We start from the raw sequence: 16,482 nt of genomic DNA, 5'->3' as shown, positions 1-16,482 counted from the left end.
ATCCCTCGGAGCAGGCTAAATGTTCGGAAAACATCCACAATCACCCCTGCAGTAATGGGGTGTAATTCAACCTACACACATACCTGTGTGCCTCCTACAGCTCTATACTTAGACAGAGGTCTAACCTAGTTTCCCAGTGAAATGGAGCGGAAAGAAAATGTCTTACTCTAAATGTCTTACCTTCTGCATCCAGCATCTTAGGGATGTCCAGGTACTTCTCAGCGACATCAAAGGCGGTGTTCAGATTAGTCATCGGGTCATCCTGAGTGAAAGCAAACATCAAAACATGGGTCATTGTCTTTTATACTGCTGGTCTCTAAATATGGTTGGAGGTTCTCGTAATGCCTCACCTTGCGCAGTTTACCATAATCAATGAGCTCTGGACGATGTCTGTGAATGAGTGCACAGAAGCCCAATCCATCCTTCCAACTGACAGAGACACAGACAGAGAAAGCTAATATATGATGCTGTAACGCAGCGTTCAGTTGCAGTATCTCTGTCTTTTCCCATCATTCAATCTGTTTCTCACTAATGCTTATTTCCTGTCTGCTGACCTGATGTGGAAATTCTGAATGTTGACGTTTTTGTAGGGAGCTGTTTTCCTTTGGCACCAGAGCAGCAAGCCTTCTTTAGCTGAGGTCTCTGCGCGCACACACACACACACACACACACACACACACACACACACACACACACACACACACACACACACACACACACACACAAAATGTAATCTCAGTAATGGAAAGACAATGTTGTCATTTAAATGACTCACACATTCCTGACATTGCGTGTGTTTTTAACAGTGAATATTCAAGAAAACCAAAAGAGCAGAACCGTATTTAATTATGCTAATTAAGACATTAGTCATTCTGTTAACTGTTGATATTTAATACACACAAATTAACTACATACTGTATTTTTCTTCAAGATCTAAAGCACCACTTATAAACGTGTGTGTGTGTGTGTGTGTGTGTGTGATATATTTATATATACCCTCCACTGAGATGTCCTGGATGGCGAAGCGGAGGATAATGGTCCAGATCATCCCTAGAGTCATCTTAGCATTTCCATCAACAATCTCTGAGCAGAACAAACACACGCACACCAGCATCACATTTACTGTAACAGCTCAACATCACTTTATAAACTAAAGCCATTTCAAAATTATAAACAGGTTATATAATTCAGATAATTCTGCATTATTTATATATATATATATATATATATATATTAATTACAGTAAAGATACAGTAAATTCCTTAGGTCCAAAAATTTGCTTTGTCTGCTTTAAATAATTATTGTTAATTTTTTCTTTTGATTTTCTGGGTGACCTGGACATATTCTTGACAGATTTTGTAAAAGTCATCCATAAATGGCAACCCTCTACCATCACAACTCCACCCTTATTCCAAATAATTCTATTATATCTTAAATATTATACAACCTTTAATATTTAAGACTGATATTTAAAGTGAGAAGGCTGTGGATATTAGTGAGTGTCTAGAAGGGTTTTAGAGTCTAACGTGCAGGAGAACAGCTTTACCAGATTGTTTACTTTGATATGATTAAATTGAGTTAAACTATGTTATACTTTTAAATTCAAAACTGCTGAAAATGTCCCCAAAAGCTGCTTTTTGGAGACATTCTCAAAAGGAAAAATGGTTTATATTAAAATATATTTATATTATAGATTAATTATTTGTTTTTATCATTGTTTTTACACACAGTTGTACATGGGAAATCCCATTTAAATATCTAGGTAAACATGCATGTGTTTCCTCTCCATCTTCTTAGGCTAATCTCATAATACACTCTACACACATCCCAGTATGTGCTTGTGCGTATGTGTATCCCAGCTTTGCCAGACAAACACACACACACACAAACTGGTAATAGTATGTAACCAAGGCAAAGGCTTTGGTAGATGGCTAATCTGTCTGGAATGCCGCTCTGGATTAAAAATAAAGAGAGAGAGAAGGTAACAGGAAAAATACACACACATTTTCAGATAGATCTAATATATGTCAGGCATGTACTGCATGTCTAACCTATTTAACTGTATTGGAAGGGGGAGGGACTTCATGTGACATGAGATATAAGCACATATAACATACAGGCAGATCTTCTGATAGCCATTGATCTCACATGCTGGACACACTGAACCCATGACCCTGGAAGCCCGATGAATATAGGTCACTGGGGGGGGGGGGACCTACCCTCTGCTCCAATAGAAACCAGTTTGACTCCTTTGCTGGCGATGAAGTCCAGAGCTTTATTCACATTGGAGATCTTATGGACTCTCATTTTTCCTCTTTCTGGTTTGGCCAAACGTTCCCCTACAGAGAAAGAGAAAGGTTTAAATATCCGGAATCATAATACATCACACACACCGCATCACACTGCCCTCAGATGACCAAAATAGGTACACAATTACTTTTATTTCACATTTATTCCTGACAGCTATCAACTAGCTTGTAGTATGCAAATTCTATTTTAAGCAAAAAAAGACTTTTAATGCATTTTATTATTTTTGCATGCAAATTCATATGAATAGAGAGAAATTCTCTATCTCAGCTAATGCAAAAAAATTATACAGGGAACACTCTGTAACTAATTTTCATAATCTTAATCTAAATCTCAATTTATTTATAAAGCACAATAAAACAACAGTATTGATCATTGTGCTTGAACAATATAAATTAAAAAGCTAGAATGCGTACAACACTATGACAGTAAAACACAACATAAACACATAATTGAAGCTTAAACTAGCACCATCTGACTCAAAGAATATAAGCCTTCTCAAAGACATTGGTTTTTAGTTTTGCTTTAAAAAATTATTCTATCGAGATTATTCTGATAGATAGCAGCAGTAGGCTGTTCCACAATTTAGGGTCGGCTATGACAAAAACACGGTCACTACTTTTCTTCAGCCTGGATCTAGGGGCCCTTTGGCCCTGTTTACACCTGGTATTAAGATGCGTTTTGGTCGATGGGATCACAAGTGAATGACGCTAAATACAGGTGTAAACAGGGTCTAAAACTTTTTGAGCTTATCCACTTCCGATCACTTTAAGAGGTTGTTGAAAACACATGACTTGATTGCTTTCGTAGTCTTGACGCTCATGTGGTTGAATATGTTTGATAAGACACAAAAGACGGTCTACTCTCCGCCTACTGACCTCACGCGTAAACATAATGGGCTTTGTCTTATTAACTTATTATTAAAGGTCGACTGATTCATCGGTTTTTGCCGATATTTCGGTATCGATAGTTGATTGGTGGAACTATTGGTTATCGTCAAAAATCCTTATCGATAGTTTTTTACGGATTGCGTTTGTTGCTGGAGCGGAAGAGTATGCTGTCATTACACAGGACGAGAGCGCTGAGAAGAGACTGCTGGGATTATACAGAGCGAGAGCGGCCTCTAGAGGCAAAATAACAATCACTGGCAACTTGTGTTTATTTTAACACGTGAGGTTGCACGGAGAGCACACACTGCACGGAGAGCCCCGACACCTCAGATGCACATTTAAAACATCGACAGAGAAATATGTTATGAATACAACACTACAGTCCATGTTTCCATATCATTATAAAGTAATTAATTTGATGACCCGATGCTGCATTAGCAGAGAAGGAACAGATAGTATGTTTGCCGACGAGAATGAGAGGATGCTTACATTATAGTAGTGGCTGCCTCAAGCAATTAAAACAAAGTGACAAAAATACACGCAAGTCCGACACAAAATTTTTAATGTCACGATTGTTTGCATTAGTTTATATTCAGCTCACTTTAAATTCAGTCACTTCTATGCGTTCATTAGCCAGCAAAGTTGCATATATTGATTGTTAATTTAAATGACGATCGATCATGGGAATTTGAGAAAATTGACATCCCTAGTTTAAATTAATTTCTGTAGAATTAGCTTTATAGGACTTCTCATTTTAATATATTCATATTTTTACATATTTCTTTCATTTAGCACTTTTCAGTTCAGCACTGTTTTACTTGGAGTGTTATGTTTGTTTTTTATCCAGTATCCATTTTAAAAAATATCGGGTGATTAATCGCTTATCGGCATGTACGGTCAAACCTAGTTATTGGTATCGGTAAAATCCACTATCGGTCGACCTCTATTTATTATTAGCTTTGTTGGCTGAAGACCCAAGCTTGGTTTGAAGACAAAAAAACATACCAAGGACAATGTTTTCTCACCATTCCTGATGCTCTCCATATGTTTTCCGTCATCTCCGGTCGCGTTCATATGTAAATTGTGCAAGCTTATTTCGTCCATTTCGAAAGATCTAAAAAAAACCTATACATTTCCCAACCCTTACTTTGAAGGTGGACAAAAGGTGTAAACGGGAATGTGTCTCCGTCGTCTACTTGTGATCCGATCGACCAAAATTAATCTTAATTAATACCAGGTGTAAACAGTAACTTTGATAATATCAAAGAAGATACAGGCTTTAAAAGGTGGGGGGGAAGGTTCAAGGTGGAACTGCGTTAGGAGGTCACTGACCTGAGATGACCTCTAGGAGCAGCATGAGTTTGAGTCCATCTCTAAAATCCTCCTCAATGTTGTCGATCTGCGTCCCCGCCTTCCGTAAATGAGAATTGCACCATGCAGTAAACGTCTAAAAAAGAGTGGTTTATAAGTTGAGAAGGGAAATAATACCAAAACACAATGCAAAATTAAATGCAACAAATGCCTTTAATGTGCAAATAAGACTTGGAAGATATACTAGAAACCAAAGAAAAAAAACAGCATTAAATATGAAAATACAAAATATAATTCACAACTTAAAAAATCTATTAAACATCAAAAATATATTAAACATCAAAAGGTAAATGATATTAAAAACTGATTTTATTATATTTGTTTACACTCTCGCCATCTAAATACACCATGTTTTGCTGCTGTCCCTTTAAAACTATCGCAGTATTTAAACATCCCCTTCACACATGAAATAAGAAAAAGGTTCAAGTGGTTCACAAGCTTGTTAAGATCAGACTGATAGGATCAGTGACATTGTTGAAAAATCCGAAGAATTTGCAGAGTGACAGGTGCTACACAATGCCTGAAAAAGCAAAAGAAATCCAGTTTATTTATTTCATACACCTGTGCTATACATGCACTTGAATACTTTGGTAATTCTGTAATCATTTACAACCATGCCAGATTTTGACAGCAAGAGAGAGAGAGTAAAGGAGGGTGAGCGCTCTACAGGGGTTGTCATGGCAGCGCCGAGTATCTGTGGCTTCAGGATTCTTCGGTATGTTAGCAAGCTGATGAGAAACAGCTGTGGAGCAGAACAGAAGCTAAACACACTCACACACTAATACGATTGATATGCCACTTAACAGATTCAGAGACCCTTCAGTTTAAGCACGTAAAAGCAGGAGATTGTTCCAACTTTAAGAGGTGAGGAGAAAATGCTAGATCTGGACTGCTAGACAGGACTGCTAAATATGATTGGATACAGCCGATCCCCAAAGGTGAGCACACACACAAAAGCCACGACTGCCGCTACAATATTCCAGCAACTGTAATGCAAATCAAGATGTGGAAGACAAAAACTATGAATAACTAACAAACTTATTAATAATACAACTTATAAAAACAATGAAGATAGGATGAGATCCCATAGGTTTCTGTAAGTGATGCGACAAAAGTGAAAGTGCACACTGTAGCAAAACTACACTTTTTCAAAATCAACTAGCCGGCGGGCTGTGTAAGCGACTAGGCGACTAATCGTTTTTGAAAAGTCCCTGTAAAGTCAAAAGTAAGTATTGGCGCTTTTCCATTACCAGTATCAGCTCAACTTGACTAGACTCGCCTCGACTCGGCTCGGCTCGCTTTTTGCTCCGTTTTCCATTACAGATAGTACCTCCACAATAGTACCTGGTCGTCATAGCGACACCACAGGAACTACGCGACACACCCACTTCCCACACACACACACACACACACACACACACAGGACAATGGAGGAAATCGAGTGTATACTGTTTTTGATCCTCGGGATGTGGCTATTTCTCACAGCAAGAAGACAAACGTTGTTTCAGCAGAGGCTGAGGGCAGCAAAACGAAACACTGCTGAAAAAAATAGCTCCGCCTGGCGCGTGCAATGATGACGCGGTGAATAGTGACGATTCTCTCTGACAAATCAGCAGTCTGCAGTGTTTTCACGTCATATTTTAGTATCGCCTCAGCTCACCTCAGCCCGCTTAGAACCTCGCCGGAGGTGATACGAAAAGAAGTACCCGAAAGCAGGTACAGGTACAACTTTTACACAGAGGAAAACCAAACAAAGGCGAGTAGAGTCGAGCTGGTACTGTGTAGTGGAAAAGCGCCATATGTGTTTGAGTTTGTCACACCACAGAAAAATTTGTAATTAGCCACCCAGCCAAATTTGAATGATAAAAAAGCCGGCAAGTACATAAAATAAGCTATCAAAATCTTGAAAAAATGAGCAGTAGTCTCTGCTCTCAAACGCTGGGGGCGTGTCCGCTGGCTGCGCTGAAACCAAGCCCACTCGCGGGAAAGCTGCCGTCGCCACACTCAACTGTCACCACTACAGCCGGAATGGATGCTCGCACGGTGGGCACGCACTGCCGATGATGGCACCAGTTGTCGGCGTTAAGGGAGGCTGGAGGCCGAGGTGGGAGATAGTCGGTTCGGCAACATTCACCAGTAACAGCGGATTATCAATGAATCCCAGTTGTCTCCGACGAAAGTTTATAAAACCATCCCATGTAAAATGATCACTACAGAGGCGGGTTTTGGCGGTGATCCTCAGCTCTCCATCAAGGTGGCTCTTCACAAAATTAATCCACCTCTTCTTGATGTGATCGTTTTTCGGGAAATTTAAATAAGGACACCGATCTGTTTTGTACGTGATCGCATCCAGGTACTACGCATTTCCATGACGAAGGCATAGCTAGCTAGCAAACTGTAGGCTGTAGTAACTAATAATACTGACAGTAACTTGCAATTAGGGGAGGGGCCAGCCTCAGTGGCTCCAGTGCTTCATCAAGTAGGGGCGTGTCCAGGAGCTCAGGGGCTTCAGTGTATCATCGAGCCCCCGTTTTAGCCCCGCCCAAAAAATCCAGAACACAGCAATGGTGAAAAACTGTTTACTCCACAATTCAGTACTTCACAGTTCACAGTCTTTGTAATATGTTTTAGCAATACATTTCTAACATTTATAATGCGTTTAGAATTTTTTTTTTTAATTTTCTTTACAGGGACTTTAAAGTCGTCATGAAACGGAAGTTGAGATTGTCCTTTTTTCCTTATTGTGACGTATATCCGAGTGAAACGGCTTCTGAATTTAGAAAAAAATTTAGGGCGGGGCTTGATTTCGTCCTTCGGGAATTGATTGGATCGTTGGAGGTTGGGCGTTGCTAACAAAATGGAGGCAGATTTGAATGGCAGTTTACGGTCAGTTGTGGAGGATTTCTCTCCAACGGCTAACCAACTGTTACCCTCCCATGAAGCATTTTTAATTGAGGAACCTGACGATGAGAACGAGGACGAGCAGCCAAATTTTCAGGAAGGAATCACCCCATATTTATATGAGCCTCCCGCGAACCAAGACGAGACGCACAATAGCCACGCCCTCTAGTAATAGATTTTGACTGGAAGAGAAGAGAAGTCGTTTTGAGGGAGGAGGGAAGGGTAACGTATTTGATTAAAGATTATAAGGGTACATGAATTTTAAAAAAATAATGAAGTGCACAGATAAATAATTTATAATAAACACTACAATATTACATATAAAAATACGAATGGTAAAATTTTAATGTGAATGACGACTTTAAGGAAGTCCAGTGTAATTAGGCTGACTGGTTTTCTTAGGGGGGTGTTTACATAAGACGTGCTCTTCGTTTCAAGAGCAAAGTGTGTCGCACAGCACACGTCCTGAAAGGTGAAGCCAAAGAATTTCAATCGCCCCTGGTGGCTGACTGCAGGATAGGTATTTAACATCGCCCTCTCCATGTAATCGAATGGGACGTGAATAAAACATAAAAATCCAATTACAATTCAAAACAAAAATTAAAAAAGATGGTTTCTGTCATTTTAGGTAGTTCTCCCAATACGTTTGGTTTTAGTTAGTTATTTGATGCTATAAAAACTGGGTTTAACCGTACGTCATGATTGACATCTGTCCTCCAAGCTGTCCTTGGAGTGGGAGAGTGGGCGGGACCTTGATACCGTGTGTGTGTAAACAAAAATATACAGAACAAAAGCATTTAAACAAGCAAATGGGAAAAAAAACGCTAATAAAGAAGGCTGCGGCAATTATGTACAGAACGATGTACGTACATACACACTCGAGTTGGCGTATGGTTATCATGTTTATATTGTTTCATATGTTGAGAAAAGCTAAAATATCCACATGCACGGGTGAAAGTTGGCTCCTTAGTCTGGTAACTCGGCGCACAACACCGACACAGACATTGCAGAGACACAAAGATAATGAGGTGCTACAGCGCTTTGTGTTTTCTGTTTTTAAACCCCATCTCAAGATATGAAGTCTTGTTTTCAGTGAAATTTATCGAAATGAATTGAGTTTATGATTAAAACAATTGTCTACCAATGGGCTCAGAAAATAATTATTTAAAGGGTTATAAAAGTTTTCATAACTCATTGACATATTTGTTCTTGTTCTAAGCATAAACCCACTTAATTTTCTAACATTTTCAGTAATGTAAGACTTTATTTTACATTTGCATCTCAAGTAAATGTATCTTGTTTAAGGTGTTTAGATATTCATATTGTAAAACAGGATAAAAAATACTGAGAAAAAAAAAAACTGCGCTATGTCGTAATTACCGTAATTTCGAGATGACAACACGTGGCGTTCTATGCCTTTCTTATGAAATTATGCCTTTGGCAACACCTCAATTAATCTGCAGCGGTCACATGGTACAAGTCAGAGCTCACAGAAAATTCTGAGTTTATAAGTTGTAATTAAAAGTTCTAGAAGGACGTGAACAATTTTTACAAGTCGGTATCTCGTAATTACAGTAATTAATTCATGCGTGCTTAGGATTTATCATGGATTCACAGCATTTACAATTTAGCAAAGCAACATGTAGCAAAATTAGGGGGGGGGAAAGTGGTTTTATTTTTTTAATAATTATTATAGATCGAATATTTGAATATTCGTGCACACCTCTATCAAAAATAATGTTTTCTATTTTTAATACATTTTAAATATGAATTTATTCCTGTTATGTCAAAGCTAAATTTTCAGCATCATTACTTATCTTCAGTGTGACATGATACCTCAGAAATCATTCTAATATGCTGATTTGATGCTCAACCTAAGAGACATTTATTATTATTACTCGTAAACATCACCAGTTTTCAGGATTCTTTGATGAATAGAACAGAAGGTTCAAAGAACAGCATTTATTTGAATAAATAATATATTTATAATTGTCTTTACTGTCACTTTTAATCAGTTTAATGCATCCTTGCTGAACAAAACAAAAAGACACATTCAAACACGCACATGTATAAAGATATGCATGGCCATGCAAATGTACGCATGTAAATACAGTCAGACAGGCAACAGGTCTCTGCTCACACAGCAGGAATACTGCAAGATTTCCTCACACCTAGACCACAAATATTTCTTCATTATAGCTCCTTTTTAACCCCATATTTACTCCTCTATTCACTCCTTCTCTTTCTTTCTTTTCCGGTTCTCTCTCTTCCTCGCTCTGGTGTGAAATACAGCACAGCTCAGTTCATCGTCATGGGGTTGCCATAGCAACTACAAATGCCAGAAAACCAACAAACAATTAGTCGCCCTGAGACACACACATACACACAAACAAACTCCCCCATAAGCCAAGCAGATCACCTGTTTATTTACTGCTATAGAGAGAAAACTCGTTTTTTTATAGATCCACCTTCAAAATTTCTCACATGCATGGCATATGGTGGGTTCTGTGGGCGCTCTCTCAATCTCTACATATCAGAGCAAAAAGCAAGAGGCATCTGCAAACAAATGATATTAGATCTTTTCTCAGAGCTAACTGTACTTTTCGAAGACATCTTTTTCATTTCTTACAAACCCCCAAATTAAAATGAGGTGTCCTAGAAGAGAAACCACAGTTGTAGTTCATCACATTACAGAGATAGTTTACCCACAAATGGAAAAAAATACATTTACATTACCTTTGCACCCACTTAAAACGTTTATTTTTAAAAACACTAATAATTTATTAACACTGACTGTTAAATGTAATCTTTGACAGATCTTAACCTGAACATCCACTTTTCATACTGTACATTACATTGCTGTCTAAATTAACTTTTTATTTATTCAGACAAAATAGAATTTGTATTATTTAATAATACTGTTGTTTAATTTTTTAAACTTAAAATTTAAATGATAGTCTAAATATAATATTTAATAATAATTATTTCCATGTTATGTCAGATAACCTATAAATATGACCAGCTTTTCAGTATCAGCTGGAACTTTAAAATCAGTACATCCCTAACCCATTGCATTGACATTCATTCATTTCATTCTCAGTGTGAGAACCAGAGAAAGACAACAGGAATGAAGCTTCTCACACTCGCATTAGCTCTGCCTACTGAGGCGTGCACGTGTGACACGTGTAACAGCTGTTACCTGTTTAAACAAAATGCTGACTGCACACACAAAGACAATGATACGGAAGTAAAATAAGGCCAAATGTTTTTGAAACAAAAAGCATGTTAAATTGCACTACTTGAAAAAATTATGCATTGCATTAACCCTTCTTGTATTTTAATGCATTGTATTTTTAGGGCTTGCATTTTTATGGGCTGAAATTTAGGATGGTTGAATATTTAAACTGTGAATATTTAAATTCAAAACATTTCAAACACATTTTCATTAGTAAAATTTCAATAATCCATATTCACCTTTCATATTTCACTTCCAAAATATTCAAACTGATTAAAAACACAACCTATAATATTCAACAGGCTGTTTTCGGTCCATTTTATTTCGCTTTGCAAATTCAGTGGTTCAAATTCGACAGTAAATTCAACGTTGACATCCAGGAACTGCAGGAAAAACAGTAGATTACCGAGCATAATCTCCATCTGCTGTTAGTCGACCTCACCAGCAGGGGGTGCAAGCGCGTGTTGTTGACGAAGACCGAGCAACAGTTAGAGCAAGCCATTCATTCATAAAAACTCATTTACAACAATGTAAGTGTATCTGAGATTATTATGACGTCTGTTTTATGTGAAATTTCGTGTCTTCACGATTACTTTTCCTGTGTAGCCTACATGCACCTTTCTCTACCGTGAAGGAGATTGTGCTGCATGCAGTACTAGGCTTTCCCTCAATACTTCAGGATTCCCCTGCTGGACATATAAAACGCTTAACGTAGCTTAATGGACTAATACAGTGATATAAAACCGAACTCGCAGGCAAGCAGAAGGACTCAGAATATGAATTTAATGCGCAAAGTTTAATGCTCAGCGTTTCTCAGTGATACTGGCATAAGTTGGCTTGACATTGGACATTCGCACATTTATGGACCGTCACTAAAGTTACATACGACATTGGTATAGACGTTTCTAACTTCAATAGCATTTGAAGAGAACGACTTACAGTCATAAAACCAACTGTAAAGTGTTCATGTAGGTGTCAGGCATAATGCGCAATTTATTCAAATAAATTGAAGTTTGCTATTGAAGTTAGAAACGTTTAGGCCTATAGGACTACCAATGTTACTTTAGAGACGGTCCCTAAATGTGCGAATGTCAAGACAATTTTACATTTAGTCATTTAGCAGACGCTTTTATCCAAAGCGACTTACAGTTAAACTAACAATATAGGACAACAATATGAAAGTGCTATGACCCTTCCCACTTTAATCTAATGCAGTACATGTATGTAGGCATACTTCCCCAATAAGGTGTGAGTTAAGCGTTTTGTCCTGACAGAAGGGGAATCCTTGAGTATGATGAGGTATTGAGGGAAACCGATTATAATCCCGTTCATGGTAGAAAAAGCTGATAACATGTAAGGCTACACAGGGAAAGTGAATGAAACATATAAACAGCTTTTGTGCCTTTATCATCTTTTCCGCATATTAAGGCTACTGACCCAGATAATCATCACAAAAAACATAATGCATGCTCAATTGTTGTAAATGAGTTTTTATGAATGAATGGCTTGCTCTAACTGTTGCTCTGGTCTTCGTCAACAACACGCGCTTGCACCCCCTGCTGGTGAGGTCGACTAACAGCATATGGAGATTATGCTCGGTAATCTATTGCTTTTCCTGCAGTTCCTGGATGTCAACGTTGAATTTATTGTCGAATTTGAACCACTGAATTTGTAGAAGCGAATTTGCAAAGCGAAATAAAATGGACCGAAAACCGCCTGTTGAATATTATAGGTTGTGTTTTTAATCAGTTTGAATATTTTGGAAGTGAAATATGAAAGGTGAATATGGATTATTGAAATTTTACTAATGAATATGTGTTTGAAAAATGTTTTGAAATTAAATATTCACAGCTTAAATATTCAACCATGCTAAATTTCAGCCCATAAAAATGCAAGCCCTAAAAATACAATGCATTAAAATACAAGAAGGGTTAATGCAATGCATATTTTTTTTCAAGTAGTACAATTCAACATGCTTTTTGTTTCAAAAACATTTGGCATTATTTTACTTCCATACAATGACATCATCCCCATTCAACAGATTAAATGCCTGTCTGTTTCCATGTTTATCTTTATCATTAGTGGTGTTTGATAAGGCAATAATTTGAATAACCCCCCTAACCCTGAATATTAGCCTAGTCTTTAACTCATCTCACACGGTGTCACACCTGCATAAATACGGTTGTCAACAGTGCCGGTACTACCGGTCGGTCCTAAAAAAAAAGGGGAAAAAAGCATTTTACTAAAGTTCAAGTAGATGTTTAATTGTTAAATAATAAAATAAAAATGTATGACTGCAAATCCATTCAAATATTTACAACTACAAACAACTAATGAATTGTGAATCTTATCACAACATGTTTATTATGATGCATAAATCTCAATTTTAAAAATGAAAGGTAAAATATAGACAGTGTTCCATGTGCAACAACAATAATGTCCATAGTTCTGATCTACTGTCTTAAGATAATATATTTTTATGGTTAGTTTCAATTAATAATGAGGGCTATATGCTTTATGTAGCACACATTTTGTATCGGGGGTCCCGGCTGCTACATCTCTCTATTGCCTAAGGAGTCCTTGCCCTGAAAACCGTTGAAGACCCCTGCTCTAGCTGTACACTGCAAAGTTGCTCTGACAATCGCTAAACTCAACTCTGCGCAGTCTCTGCTCCGTATCTTTATCCAGACGGCGCACATGCAGCGAAGGCAAACCCGGTATTGTGCCAAATTCTGACCCCCGCCAAATTATTACCCCCCTAGTGTTGGTAGGTTTAGGATTAGTTGTGTGGGACAGTGGGAGGGGTTAGGATTAGAGGTAGGGTTAGGATTAGGCAATCAGGTAGCGACTTCAATGAAGGGGTAATAATTTGGCAGGTAGTCGAATTTCGGCACCACACCGGTAAAATGCATACTGTATGCCTATCTGAGTGTGGTATAAGCAGCGAATAATCAGATTAATCAAAATCGCATAAACTGGAGTGAAGAGTATTGCTCGTGTTATGTAAACATCTTACTGTGATTCAGATCTTACTGATTATTAGAAACAATCGCATTATTTGTGCACATGTAAACGTAGTCAGTGATAACCAACAGACGAGAGAAAAATTGGACATATTTTTTTTAAAGTATTTAATTAAACTGTTTTTGCTCTTGTACCGAAAGTGGTACAGAGAAAAACCGCAAACTTTTACTGGTATTGGTACAGACTACTGAAATTGTCACAACCCCATGGCAAATGTAAAAACCTACTTTAGTTTCCATCTGTTTCTCCCTCACCCTATCTGTCTATTAGTGGGCTGTTTGTTGGTGTCTGTTGGCTTTCTCCTCCAGACAGGAAGTGCTGATCAGCCCCAGAGACGTGCGGCCCACTGTCTCGCTTCCACACGCATTCCACATTAGCCAGCCCCCCCCCCCCCCCACCCCCCACCCCCCCCCACACACTACACCCTCCTAAGGTGAGCCTGTCTCTTATTTTCATGTTTCCAGACATACGGTTTAATGGCTCATTAATAATCCTATCAACACAGCCAGAGGCTTCACTTAGAGCTAAATGCTGACTCGCTCGGATCACTGCTTTTACGTTAATTACAGGTACAAAGTTTATGTGCACATCTCCACATTGCGGCTTGTTACAGCTCTGGGCAATGTTTCATTATCTACACAGGTTGTATATGAGGAACAAGAAGGCCTGGTTCTTGGTAACGGTCAGATATTCCCCAGGGACAAAGTCCTTCTTTTGAGCGCATCTTCAGGTTAAGAGTGGCATGTGATAATTTGCATGAAGAGCTTGACTTTCGCCAAGATAAAAAGTCTGAATTGACATATTTGACTTTGCAAACTGCAGAGCCGCTGGAGGACCGAACACAGTCAATAAAATAAACTTTTTAAGAATATGCACACACACACACATACATTAATAAACTGCATCCCCACAGCATCTTGGTCAGGCTCGAGCAGACACACACACACACAGTCCCAGTAAATGAGGTGGCAGCATTCTACGTTATTCTAGATCTATTCAAACTGTTCTTTCATTGGCTGAAAGAGCACAGCAAGTCATTTTGGTGGGGACAGCTCTGTGTGTGTGTGTGTGTGTGTGTGTGTGTGTGTGTGTGTGTGTGTGTGTGTGTGTGTGTGTGTGTGTGTGTGTGTGTGTGTGTGTGTGTGTGTGTGTGTTCACAGACATGCTGGTTATGATGTCATGAAATAGTGATGGATTATCTAATGTAATATAATTAGGTTATGCATGAAAAATTTACATAATCTTACTGTTTTGAATCAAGTTATACACTTTCTGTTCTGGGACTTTTTTTCAATCTGCCCTATAATTGTTTAATAAAACAACTGAACACATTTGTTCGCATTGTTTTACTAGAACAGATAGTAAGCTGTAGAAAGCAATAAATTGGAGTTGGGTAACCACCATAAACACTGACACGGACAAGTCCACACCAATAATCAGATATTGCCACATTACCCACCATCCCCCCAAAATTGGTTTGGTCCCCCACAATCTTCAAGACATGGTTATAGCAGAGCGCTGTGATACTGCCGCCATTGTTTTCTACCACTAATAACACAATTGATAATAACTACATTAAAATGTAGAGCAATTAAAAAATAATTTCTAATGCAGTATCGTCCCTCAACAACAGACTGGCTAAATGAAAGCTTCCGCTCAAGAATTGAAAATGCCAGCTTTCATTAAGTGATAATTAAGTGATAGGGACAAAATCAGGCAAGCAATGATGCCTAAGGACATCACGTGTTATATGCAGGCCTACATGGCATCTGTGCCCGCAGAACTCCACGTAATTGAAGCAGCTGCCATTCACAAAGTTTTCCACATACCCTGCTGCTCACATGTTGGTTTATTAGATATACTAGCTAATTTTATTATGCTTTCAGCTACCAATAAGAGTCCAGTACTTGCATTTGACCATGTTTCAAGGAATGCTTCAGATTTTCTGTAATAATCTGCATGAACAACGTGTAAAACAGTTCATGTATGTCAGTATCTCCACAGAGAAATAAAAACTCTTCTTACAGATTTCAGGGAACTCACCTCAGAACAGCTAAAAAAAAAGCCTCAGTATCCCCTTGGGATACTCAACTTACCCCCTCTAATAGAGGTGGGGAGAAAGAGAACAAGTGAGACAGAGAGAAAAACAGAGGATTGATAGCGACAAGCAGACCTACTTTAATTCTTTAAACTGAAAAAGCCAGGAGGCTTGCCCCGCCTACATTAACCCTTTACCACCCTAAAGACACACACCAAGAAAATACACAATACAGATTGTCAGATATAGGCCTAGATCTCAGAACCTAATGATATGTGACTGATTCAGATTCACTAGAGCTGAACCTTTTCCTGTTTCTGAAGATCTACATCTTTCTTATCAGAGCAGTCAAGACTAGCAAACAGAACCATATAAAACCTGCCCAAGGCAGACTGAACTACTGCAGTAAGGAAACACTTAAAAATAACCCACTACTTCAATCCTCACACTACACGGCACTGAAAGACAAATTTAGCCATTTCAGTACAAAATTTTTCACATCTTCTAAAGGAAACTTACTAACATAATGCTAGGATGTAGTGGCTTGTTACTAGGGAGCTGCTAAGTGGTTGCTAGGGTGTTCTGGATGGTTGTAAGACTCTGAAATCTTGATCCCCTATATACTTAAAGGGGTGGTAAAACACGATTTCACTTTTCTAACTTTAGCTAGTGTGTAATGTTGCTGTTTGAGCATAAACAACATCTGCAAAGTTACA

At 38.3% G+C, this 16,482-nt stretch overlaps 1 protein-coding gene across 7 annotated transcripts in view; it reads right to left on the bottom strand.

Moving 5' to 3' along the window:
• The window catches only part of actn1 (actinin, alpha 1), a 44,427-nt gene that overhangs the window by 18,446 nt on the left and 9,499 nt on the right, over positions 1 to 16,482 (bottom strand). For all 7 annotated transcript variants that reach the window (XM_077236513.1, XM_077236517.1, XM_077236514.1 and 4 more), the window contains exons 2-7: positions 4,530 to 4,644; positions 2,220 to 2,339; positions 997 to 1,083; positions 555 to 642; positions 351 to 429; positions 181 to 262 (exon numbers count right to left, since the gene is read on the bottom strand). In XM_077236513.1, the coding sequence (XP_077092628.1) occupies positions 181 to 262; positions 351 to 429; positions 555 to 642; positions 997 to 1,083; positions 2,220 to 2,339; positions 4,530 to 4,644 (571 nt within the window). The remainder of the gene's footprint in view (positions 1 to 180; positions 263 to 350; positions 430 to 554; positions 643 to 996; positions 1,084 to 2,219; positions 2,340 to 4,529; positions 4,645 to 16,482) is intronic.

The sequence above is a fragment of the Siphateles boraxobius genome, unplaced genomic scaffold, assembly GCF_051911475.1.
Source record: "Siphateles boraxobius isolate OS27281-9 unplaced genomic scaffold, OSU_SipBor_1 20, whole genome shotgun sequence".
Classification (NCBI taxonomy): Eukaryota; Metazoa; Chordata; class Actinopteri; order Cypriniformes; family Leuciscidae; genus Siphateles; species Siphateles boraxobius.
This window is presented reverse-complemented; position numbering and strand designations above follow the sequence as displayed.